At 36.5% G+C, this 12,432-nt stretch overlaps 1 protein-coding gene across 5 annotated transcripts; it reads left to right on the top strand.

Moving 5' to 3' along the window:
• The first annotated feature begins 5,907 nt into the window (after window positions 1-5,907).
• On the top strand, window positions 5,908-11,865 carry LOC110621802 (delta(12)-fatty-acid desaturase FAD2). Of its 5 annotated transcripts, none has more exons than XM_021766106.2 (2): window positions 5,908-6,030; window positions 10,479-11,865. In XM_021766106.2, the coding sequence occupies exon 2, from the start codon at window positions 10,491-10,493 to the stop codon at window positions 11,640-11,642; it is 1,152 nt and encodes a 383-aa protein (XP_021621798.1). In that variant the 5' UTR covers window positions 5,908-6,030; window positions 10,479-10,490; the 3' UTR covers window positions 11,643-11,865. The 5 variants fall into 5 exon arrangements, with proteins under 5 accessions (XP_021621798.1, XP_043814619.1, XP_021621800.1 ...); XM_043958684.1 differs by lacking the exon at window positions 5,908-6,030 and adding an exon at window positions 9,690-9,833 and having other exon boundaries at window positions 10,475-11,865; XM_021766108.2 differs by lacking the exon at window positions 5,908-6,030 and adding an exon at window positions 9,735-9,889.
• The last annotated feature ends 567 nt before the right edge of the window (window positions 11,866-12,432 follow it).

Below are 12,432 nucleotides of genomic sequence, written 5' to 3'. Positions count from 1 at the left end.
AGTTATTCTACTCACCTCTGGCAAGCTCTGACACTGACAGAAGCAGCTGACTCACTGCTGAGGTCCTCGGTTCCTCGGGTCCGAACCTACACAGGTGGACTCAAATGAGGGACCAAACAACTAGAACATAACTCTAAAAACATCCCCCAAAAACCCCCCTAAAACACCTTAAAACAATCATGCAAAACATGCAAAGGAAGGCTGAACAGGGCACTTTCGGCGGCAGGTTCGGCGGCACCTTCAGCGGCCGAAACTCCCAGACATAGGTGAAACTCATGCATATTCGGCAGCACTTTCGGCGGCCGAAACTCCCAGACAGAGACGAAAGTCTCCTTTCGGGGGCAAGCTTCGGCAGCCGAAGGCTGCCTCCACAAGAGGGTTCGGCGGCCGAAAGTCCCTTCGGCTGCCGAACCTGGTTTCTCCCAAAGGGCAGAAACTTGGCTCAAACATGCACAAATGCCTCCAAACTCAAACCATCATGCATTTAGCTCAACCAAAACATGCATACAAGCTCCTAGGGGCCTCAAACTACCTTAAACCCCAACTACAACACATCAAACACACATTACAAGCCACATTGCTCAAAAACTCATCAAAAACCCATAAACTCAACATAAGCTTACTCATGCATTTTCTACCCCATGAACTTGCATAAAACTTACTTAAAACATGCATTGAGCTTGAGATCGGCTCTTACCTCTTGAAGATCGAGAGAGAGACGACCTAAACTCGGAGATGGGAGAGATTTGAGTTCTTGAACCTCAAAGCTCCAAAACTTTGCTCAAAAGCTCAAAACTTGAAAATCTTCAAAAGAAAGTAAAAACTTGTGAAAATCTTAAAAGATCTGAAGGAAAAGACTCAAGATTGGTGAGAAACGGCGGAGAGCTCACCTTGGCCGACAATGGGGAGAAAACTCGCCCGTTTTCGGCTAAGGGACCCTTTTATAGTGGCTGGCCATGCCACGTTCGGGGGCCGAACGTGCCTCCGCATGCATGCCATGTTCGGCGGCCGAACTTGAGGTTCGGCGGCCGAACCTGGACTCCCCTCATTTATGCCTTCGGGGGCCTAAAGCTCACCCGAAAAGCATGCATGTTCGGTGGCCGAACCTGAGCTTTCCTCCAAGGTTGTTTTTATTCAAAAACTCATTTCCTCTTTACTTAAACTCATCAAAAACATTAAAACATTTCATGAAAAACATGGTTTTACCCTTCTAGAGGTCTCCGACATCCGAGATTCCACCAGACGGTAGGAATGTCGATACCGGAGTCTAGCCGGGTATTACAAGAATATACCTTAAGTCTACTCTCTATTGGATCTTAAGACATCAATTGACGCCGTCTATGGGAAACGAAGGAGATCTTTTCGTCACTGGAGTTCTCATCCTCATCACACCCACTAAGATCCACATTACTAGCGAAAATCATATTGAAAACACCCCAAAGAGCTCTGCTTAGGAAGGACCACAGTTCTCATTCTCCAGCCATACCGCTTCTGTAACGACCCGAAAATCTGGACCGCTACCGGCGCTAGGATCCAGGTCGGCGTAAGGCCGCCGGGACCCGTAGCAAGGCTAACATCATCCTGTAAACCTGTTTAATCCCATACATGATCAACAACAAACATAAAAATTTAAACTTTTCTTTCCATTCATTCATTCTTTCATTCATTCACCAAACTCAACCTGTGCATGCACTATACATAAACATTAACTCCTCTGTGGAGTCTCATCATTGCCCCAAAGGGGTGACATAACATGTATTGAGTTTGGTTTACAATAATCATCATCATTAAACATTAAGATCATGTATTAGAAAGGGATTAACATAATACTATGGTCAAGCACAATTCTAAACTTTCATAAGCATTATTACATGACATACTATATCATACTTTTACATGACTGTACTCCATAACATAACAACATTTATCATGTCCACTCTAGCTATTACATGACCATGACTTCATTACTCTTACTGACCTCCTGGTCTACCCTGTACCTGCAAACCTGGGGGTTAAGGGAGAGGGGTGAGCTACTAGAGCCCAGTGAGCAGAATAGTAAAAATATATATTAACATTCATGCTTTCATGAAATGCGTCACATCACAGACAATTCACATCAAGGGTAAACCTGTCACCAAATAGTCCCAGCACCGTATCCGTGCCAGGCCGTAGAATGGGGTCCTGGTCTTCCTGTCATATCATAACATTACTTACCATTGCCCCAGGGCCTCATCTGGCACCTAGTCTTCGCGTATCATACCGTGCCAGGCCGTAGAATGGGGTCCTGGTCTTTCCTCAGGGACTAATTGGATCATACAGCATTCACCCACATCCACAAGAAAGAATGCAGTGCAACATATTCGTGGATTCTAATGCAACAACCTATTATATCACATGGCATTCGTGATGCATGAATCATGCTGAATCATTTATTATTTACTTTAAAACGTAAAGATTTATTCCACTCATCTCTGGTTAGCTCAGACCAGACACTGGAGCAGCTGACTCACTGCTGGGGTCCTCGGTTCCTCGGGTCCGAACCTACACAGGTGGACTCAAATGAGGGACCAAACATCTATGAACATAACTCTGAAAATACTCCCCAAAAACCCCCTAAAACACCTTAAAACATCCATAGAAAACATGCAAAGGAGGGCTGAACAGGGCACTTTCGGCGGCAGGTTTGGCGGCCGAAAGGCCCTCCAGAGCCGAAAGTCATGCACCTTCGGCGGCACCTTCGGCGGCCGAAAGTGCCCTCCAGAGACGAAAGTCCATTTTCGGGGGCAGGCTTCGGCAGCCGAAAGGCTTGCCTCACAGACAGGTTCGGCGGCCGAAAATCCTTTCGGCTGCCGAACCTGGTTTCTCCCAAAGGGCAGAAACTCAGCTCTTTCATGCACACTTTCCTCCCAAACCTTCCAATCATGCATCCAACTCAACCAAAACATGCATACACACATACATCAACACCTAGGGGTCTCAAACTATCCTAAACCCCAACTACAACACATCAAACATACATATCCAACACACATTGCCCATATAATCACATAAAACCTAACAAGGTTCATCTAACCTAAACATGCATTTCTACCCCATGAATCAACTTAAAACTTGTTTAAAACATACTATAAGCTCAAGATCGGCTCTCACCTCTTGAAGATCGAGAGAGAGACGATCTAAACTTGGAGAACCAAGGGAAAGAGCTCATGAGTCTTCCAAGCCTCCAAACTTGCTTTAATGCTCAAAATCTTCAAAACAAAGTGAAAACTCATGAAAATCATGAAAGATTTGAAGAAAGGGACTCAAAATCGGTGAGGGACGGCAGAGAACTCACCTTGGCCGAAAATGGAGAGAAAAGTTCGCCCATTCGGACAAAGAGACCCTTTTATAGGTGGCTGGTCAGGCCACTTTCGGGGGCCTAACGTGCCTCCGCATGCATGCCATGTTCGGCGGCCGAACATGAGGTTCGGCGGCCGAACCTGGACTTCCATCACTTATGCCTTCGGGGGCCTAAAGCACTCCCGAAGTGCATGCATGTTCGGCGGCCGAACTTGAGATTCGACGGCCGAACCTGAGTCTTCCTCTCAAGACCATTTTCATTCAAAACTTAATTTCTTTCTTGCTTAAAACCATAAAATACATTAAAACATTTTATAAAAATATGATTTTTCCCTTCTAGACGTTTTCGACATCCGAGATTCCACCGGACGGTAGGAATTCCGATACCGGAGTCTAGCCGGGTATTATAGCTTCCCTGAATCAACCATCCGTGTTGTTTAACCCTTCGCCAAGCTCGGCAGGGACCATACCTTGAACCACCCTATTTGACCAGGAGCTGCAAAACACAGCCCTTTAGTTCCAAAATATTGCTCACTGGCTAGGCCAAATGTTGCAGCAGAGGGGACTCAGCACCCCCGTTGAACATACCATCAGTAACTAAAAGGTTCAACGTTAATGAGCTCCAACCCATATTAAACCACCAAGCCCCTCAACAAAGTAGGAGGAAGACGGGTGATGGGGATGGAGAAGCCAACAAAAGGAACGAGCCTATAACTAGAGAAAGAGGCCGAGTAGTAAGGGAGTTTATTGAGAACCATGGGGCTGAAAGCTACTATTCTGAACCAGTAGAGAGGTTGGAGAGTGAAGAGTTAGAGAAAAATTACCGCCTGAAGAAAAGGCCAAGGAGAGAGGAGGTAGATATAAATCAAAAGCTGGAGAGGCTGAAAGAGCAACGGCTAGCAGAGCTGGGTGCACGAGACAATAGCAACCCCTGCTACCAACTTCATCCCCATTTATGAGATGTGTACAACAGAAAACCATCCCAAAAAATTCATAATGTTGACAATGGCCATGAATGATGACACTTATTGAACTATAAGTAGGGGGCTACTAAATTAACAATTCCTCTCCTGCCAAGGGGCTACTAAGCACATGTGGGGAGGTGAGGTACTCCTTGAGGTATTTGAAGGCTTTCTGACAATCCTTGAGTGCTATTATTGTTTCTGTAAACCTCTGCACATCCGTTACACAGGTTAGTTCAGGTATTGCCAGTATAGCCTCTACCTTCTCCGAGTTCGGCTCTATACCCTTTTCACCGATCATGTAACCCAAAAATTTCTCTCCTTTGATAAATAGAAGAGTATCGCTCCAGGAGTTTCTGAAATCTATCTGATCGAAGAAAAAGCCCTTTTCTTTTAGCAAAAATATTTTTATTCCACAAGCATAACTTATCGATGAATTCCTGGACATTACATATAAAATTACCATTAAAATTCCAGCTCTTGGCCACAAATGATGAAAACTCAGTGTGTCAAGCATGCTGCCTGAAAATGAAAGGGTCTATTCCCAAAAGGGGTAAGAACGTGTGGGAACTACACGTTCTTAGAGGTTCATGGGAAAAAAAATTCTATTGGATAAAGAGAAGGCGTATCATTTTAATTTTGAAAGGGAGGACAGTTAAAAATAATTTTCTATTGCGTGGTTGGTTTGCCAATTTATGGGTATATTTGACATTGCCGTACCGACATCTATTCAGAAAAATATGTTCATGAAAATGACATTTTAGAAAATATTAAAAATTAATTTAAAATTATTTTAATATAATTTAATAATAAAATATTGAAAAATAAAACATACTTTTCGATATTATTTAAATTGATTTTTTTTATAAAAAAAAACCATTTTTTTTTACCTTTCAATCTCAATGCCAAGCGACTCTATTTATATTTCAACCATTTAGTTATACCTTTCACCTTTTTCATAAATTCTACAAATAAAAATAAAATATTTTATTCCATAGATATAAATATTTAATTTAATAATTATTAAACATATGAACTCTCATATCTGATTAAATTTATTATAAAATTAAATAAAATTTATTGCTTGACATGCTAGTTAATATTTTTTAAAAAAATATATAAAATAATTGTAATTTTTCAAAAATTACCTCCGCATAATGACCTCATTAGATATTTCCACGTCAACAATATTAATTTCACCATTCAAGCAAACGTAAAAACGGGCGGCCACGATTGATTCAAAATTTTTATTATTTAACATATGCTAATACATCTTAAAAAAAAAAAAACAAAACTTGGTTTGGTAAGATCTTTAGCATCACCAACGTTACTTTCTACTTTCCACCATTCAGAAAACGTAAAATCGGACGGCTAAATTTATTCAAAACTTTTAGTTGTGGGGAAGATTCAATCACGGAGATTATAAGAAAAGATCACTCAAACCCCTCCACGTGTAATAATAAAAATTGAAAAAAAAGGAGAGGAAAATGCCGTATAGCAGAGGCGCAGAGGAGCGATTTTAATTAACAAAGCGGAAATTCCAAACTTGTTCCTATCCGGTGGGTCCCCTGTAGCTTTGGAGAGGGAAGAGGCGCAAGTATAAGTATTTGTGCATGCGTTGCAGTGCAGAGACCGCTCATTCCACGGCCATATAACAAGAGATTCAGACGGAAGACAGAGAACTTGAGCTTTCTTTGATTCTCTCTTCTTATTTTTCTTCTACTACCAGGTACTCTCTTCTTTTTTCTCTTTTTTCTTATTCTTTCCTGCATTTTCCTCTTCTAGAATTTCTTTTTTAACTCGCATTTTCTTTTTTCTGTTTGATTCCATTCAATTTTCTTGATAAATATTGTGAAATTCACCTCTGTGCTCTTTTTTTCTATGTAATATAACTCAGATCCAGGCGAAATAGAGTAATTTGTGTTTTGTTTGCTGTAAATTTCTTCTAATAGAATAGATTAGATTGTTTTTCCATATATAGGAAATGGGTTTCAGATATACCGTTAGATTTTCCACATTGATTTTTATTTTGTTAACCTTTCCTCTGTTATCGAGGATTTACCAACTCAATCTGTTGTATTGTCTATTCCGTCATTTTCTTTAACCGGTCACATACTCACGCGACCTTAGGCTTAGTGTTGTTATGGTTTCTTTTTCCTCTTTTCCTTTTAACTCAAATTCGAATGTTTACGATGTGGCTTGGCTTGATGCTTATTTTCTAATATTTTTGTTTTGAGTTTTGTTTAATTTGAATCTTACATATTTTTAGTTTAAGTTTTTCTTATAATTCGAGTCTTATATACTTTTGTTGTGAGTTTTGTTTATTCCGAATCTTATTATTGTTGTTTGGCGTTGTTTATTCTTTTAATATATTTTTTTTAAAGAAAAAGAAAACTCCCTTGGCCGTTTTGTTTTGTTAACAGATTTTATACGACTTCTTGTTTTAATATTGAAAAATGCTATTTGCTAACGTTTTTCTTAAGGACTAAATTTCATGTTTACTCTTGAGCTTTTAAATGCTGTCCATTTTTTTAATTATTTTTTTGACCTGTTTTATTAAATATTTTGATGTAGAACCACATTTGTCAATTTTTTAGTTAAAAGTATTTGGGATAATTTTAAAAACACTATCTCTAGTTTCACACTTTTTTATTGGGTCTTATAATTTAATTTGTAATGAATCATTTGGTTTTACCTATTAGCAAAATAAAATTTTTCTTTATGATAGTTTTAATAAATACTAATATGATATTTAAAAATTAATTTAAAATAATTTTTAAGTAAAATAAATTATACTTTAATCTTTAGAATATTATAAAATATATAATTTAGTCCATATATTTCTTAATTTTATTATAAAAAATTATTACTTACAAATAAGTATTTGTATTTTTTATAAATTAATTTAGCATGTTTATTAAATTTAATATTTTTATATTTGATAATAAATTAATAAAATTAAATAAAAATCTTGACATAAGTCGAAGTAATTCTTTTCCTTTCAACTTTACCCTTCTCAATAATTTATTTTTATATTTAATTAGGATAAAAAAGAAATGATATATTTTTTATTTAAGTTTTATTTTATTCCATTCTACATATAATATTTAAAATTTAATAAATATAGAGATTAATTTATAAATATAAAAATTTATGATTATTTATAATATTTAGAGGTCAATTTATAAAAATATATGAATTAATTTCAATTAAAATATAAATTTTAAATTAAAAAATTATTTTTTAATCAAATAAAACTTGAAATACTAAATTTAAAATTGCAGAGAGCTAAAATATACCTTTCACTAAACATTAAGGAATAAGCTGTAAGTTGTTAGTAATATTTAACAATATTAAAATTAATGACTCATTTGAGTAATAGTGTAAAAGTACAAAAGTATTTTTATTACAAATTAAGGTACATGAATCTAAAAGTGTGTTAAATCACGTGCTAATTTTGTATGATTATTTTAAAATAAATAATATAAATTTCAATAATAAAATGTTAATTTCATTTTTATTTTTTATTATTTCAATTATGATAATCAAAATATAATTTTAAATATAAAATTGTTGTTTTACTATTAATAATTAAAAATTTTAATTTTAATTTTTTTGAGAAAATGACAAATTTGATCATAAATAAAAAGTTTTGTGTAAATTGGGTAAAAACAATAATTTTTAAACAAAATTGTACAACTCTCCAACAGTCAGGGTTGAGCGTGAGATTTCTCAATTTTCTTCATTGCAATTCTGGCTTTGGTTCATTGGTACCTGATTGGTTGCTTTGCATTTTCTATATGAAAATATATTTCTTTTCACATGCATAGGATTACATTTAAAGGTTTAGTGGCCCAACCCACCAACCAAAATTGTCGCTGAAAACGGGGACCAATCACCCACTGCCTCCATACTCCACCTCTAAACGAAATAGCAACCCATCATCACCACTGCATAAGTAGCTGAAGAAAAGGAAAAAATCTTCTTCACGCCCAGAGAGAAACCTGCAGCCAATACAAGAAATCCAGGAAAAAGAAAAGGACATGCAGGAAGAAAATCTAGAACATCAGAAAGGAGAGGCCCAAAAACAAGACAACCATACCACTAAACTGCCATTCTCAATTAAAAAATCGAACAACCATAACAAACCAAGAACAGAACCGAAATTTAAGATTTCAACCCCACAGATAACTGAGTGACGTGCCAGAACTCACGGCTAAAGTCAACCTATGAAAATGAAGATTGTGAAATATATCGGCTCCGTCTGAAATATTAAATAAGATGTCAAATCTTATTTGATCAAATTAGAAAGCAGTTGCCCATAAGTTTGTGAAGACAAATATAGTTATAAATATTACTAATTAATATAGAGAATTCTAGTCAAAATATCTATTTATGCTTTACCTGACAACCCTTCATTCCCAACAAAAATTCCCCAACTAGAATCCTTAATTAAATCGCGTTTGTCCCCAAGTAGGTGTGGTGTGCTTGCACGAGCCATTAAATTTAGGGTGTGCAATAATATATTCCTTCCATCAATTTTTTTTCTTTTCCTCACAAAATCAGAGTCTATTTTTTTATATGATTATTTGCTTATTACTTTTTTAATAAATTTCCATTGAATATGTAGTAAAAAATAATAATAGAGAATAACGAGTAAAAGGTATATTAAAAAAATGATATTTATTTTTAACTATATCTTTGAATTATATTTTGCCCCCCGTTTTTTCCTTGGAGCCCACCCTTTTCTCAAAGCTTTTCAAGTATAGTTATATTTTTAAGTATTAATTAAGAAAAGCTGAATCGATTCATCAGCACATGCGAGCATGGCTGAGAACAGGACTACAAGCCCATGGTGGCTCGCTCGTAATCGTGCTAGTGCTGACGAGTCCTTGGCGTAAGTTATAGATTGAATGAGTCGTTTACTCCACAAGCCTAGAATATGCTTCACATCTTACGGACAACCACGAATTTGGCAATTTTTCTGCACATTTTTGGCCAAGTTCGTTTTGCAATTGCGAAGGCGTGGACGAAGTGTTGGCTTGTTGTCTGGATGGCAGAAACTAATTATTTTATTTTATTTTATTTTGTGGACTTCGTTCTTTTGTAGTTTACCGAACTTATTTGTGGTACTGCGAGGTTGATGTTAACTGCACATGCATTCAAGATACTGTACAATTTAAAAGAGCAATTAATGGCAAGTAGGGCTTTTCAATAAGAAGGGATACAAAACTGCCCCAGTATCGTGAATTAACACTTAGTACACAATGTTTTACATGTAGAAACTCTTCTTTTTAATGCTAATCCTTTTATATGTATTATTTGTCTTTAAACGTCACAGTCAAGTGTGCAATTAGATTATATAAGAAACAAATGACCGACAACGAGAAAGAAAAGTACAGTAAAGAAAACTGCTTTCACACGAATTGTGTGATTTTGCTTTATGCAGAACTTTTTGATTGATAATGCGCAGGGTCCATGATCACCTCATATTCCATTTCTAATAAGAATATCCAACTTTACTTGAAGCAAAGCGTGGGCATTTCCTCTTGTGCCTTCCACATTTACTTTTATTCAAATTCCATCTGGTATAATTTTACTGTTAGTTTTATACATTCAATCCAGCAAGCATGACATTTCGGTTTTATGGCCCTTGATCAAGAAACTGAATTCCTGTGTGCCATTAGTGGGTATTTTTGTTATTTCCTTTTAGCAAAAGGACATTTTTCTGCTTGAAAGCCTATGATGCATATTGAAGGATTTTTGCTCATTTATACTCGTTGATGTTTGTTTGAACAACTGTCCAACCATGATTATCATTTCATGAATATGTGTCTAATTTTACACTCAATTTTCTGCCACCGTACCATTTACTTTGTGATTGCTCATCTATTTTAAAGATTGTATTGCTTGGTTTGCTATTTCTGTTTTTGCACCATATATGTATGGCGGTACCTGATTATGGGAATGTACTGTGAGATTCAGTGAATAGTTCACTGAGTTGGAGTTTAGCATGTTTTAGTTAAAAGTAGTACATGTTTCCTGTGGGAAGTTGATTGTTGATGTTGTAATTGATAATTTAGTTGGGAATTTTAATGCCTCTAGATTGGTCATTTTTGCGAGAGTTCATTTTGAATCCCATCATGCAGAAACTCACTCTTACAGTTTTGTGTTCAGGTTGTGGAACAAATGGGAGCTGGTGGCAGAATGTCTGTTCCTCCTCATCCTAAGAAGTTGGAATCTGATGTCCAGAAGAGAGTCCCTTATTCAAAGCCACCATTCACGCTTGGTCAGATCAAAAAAGCTATACCACCTCATTGTTTTGAGCGTTCTGTTATCCGCTCATTTTCTTTTGTGATTCAAGACATGACCCTTGCCTTTATCTTCTTTTACATTTCCACCAATTACTTCCACCTCCTCCCTCAGCCTCTGTCTTATGTGGTCTGGCCAATATACTGGACCCTCCAAGGCTGTGTCTTGACTGGTGTTTGGGTCATAGCACACGAGTGTGGGCATCACGCCTTCAGTGACTATCAATGGCTTGATGACACAGTAGGCCTCATTCTCCACTCCTGTCTCCTTGTTCCTTACTTTTCATGGAAGCATAGCCACCGTCGTCATCACTCTAACACGGCTTCTCTTGAAAGAGATGAAGTTTTTGTACCCAAGAAGAAATCCAACATGCGTTGGTTCTCCAAATACCTCAACAACCCACTAGGCCGTTTGTTCACCCTCATCTTCACGCTTACCCTTGGCTGGCCTCTATACTTAGCATTCAATATTTCAGGCAGGCCTTATGATCGTTTTGCCTGCCACTATAACCCATATGGCCCTATCTACACTGATCGTGAGCGGACGGAGATATACATATCTGATGCTGGTATTCTCGCAGTTACTTATGGTCTCTACCGTCTTGCTGCAGCCAAGGGGCTTGTTTGGGTTGTTTGTGTTTATGGAGTGCCATTGTTAGTGGTGAATGCATTTCTTGTGATGATCACATACCTGCAGCATACTCATCCTTCATTACCACACTACGATTCTTCTGAATGGGATTGGTTAAGAGGAGCTCTATCAACTGTTGACAGAGATTATGGAATCTTGAACACGGTCTTCCATAATATAACGGACACTCATGTTGCACACCATCTGTTCTCGACAATGCCTCATTACAATGCGATGGAGGCAACAAATGCCATAAAACCAATTTTGGGAGAATACTACCAATTCGATGGGACTCCTTTCTACGAGGCAATGTGGAGGGAAGCAAAGGAGTGTATTTATGTGGAGGCAGATGATCGTGATCAGAGCAAAGGTGTGTATTGGTACAAAAATAAGTTTTAATTACGAAAAGAAGTTCGCAAAATTGGTCTCTCAAGTTATGGTTACTTGTTAGGATATTGTACTTCCTGTCTTCGTAATTTAGGCTGTTCAATTGTCTTCAATTGTACTTTAATATTAGTTGTGCTTCTTTTAATGAATAATTCAACGGTAGAAACAGTTGAAAAAGGACAAAAATAAATGTAGGATATGTGTTCTCTTATAATGATCCAATATTCTTTTCTAATTTTCTTTTACAATTATCAACGCAAAGGTCAAATTGTAAATTGACGAACTATAATAAATTATTACTTGGAGAATTTTTTCGAAAAAATAATAAGATATGGAGAAATTAATTTTCAATTGTTCTTATTGTGATAGTTGCTTCAAATGAAAAAGGAAAGATTGTGCATAAAACTGCTATATGAGTTTAGTGTTCACCTATTATGGCAAGAGAAGCACAAGTTGTATTAAGAGTGATTAATTTTACGATTTTTACGTGAGACGCTTTTTAATATATAGTCTGATTTTTCATAGATTATTTGTGCGATAGTAATTGCTAAATTAAATATATTCTCTTACTTCATTTTGTTTCCTTCCACTATATTTTTAGATAGACTAATTGCTTTGCGGAGGATGATTACTAAAATTAAACTATGAGATTCACTATTTATTGATTGATAATTATATGAGTTACAAGAGTTAATTGACTTGTGGTAAATTTTGTTGTTATTAATAGTCATGAAATGAAATGTTGTCCAAAGGAGGAAAAAAAAAAAAGCAAGTATGATAAATTTGAAAAAAAAAAAAAAAA

This window comes from Manihot esculenta, chromosome 8 (genome assembly GCF_001659605.2).
Source record: "Manihot esculenta cultivar AM560-2 chromosome 8, M.esculenta_v8, whole genome shotgun sequence".
NCBI lineage: Eukaryota > Viridiplantae > Streptophyta > Magnoliopsida > Malpighiales > Euphorbiaceae > Manihot > Manihot esculenta.
This window is presented reverse-complemented; position numbering and strand designations above follow the sequence as displayed.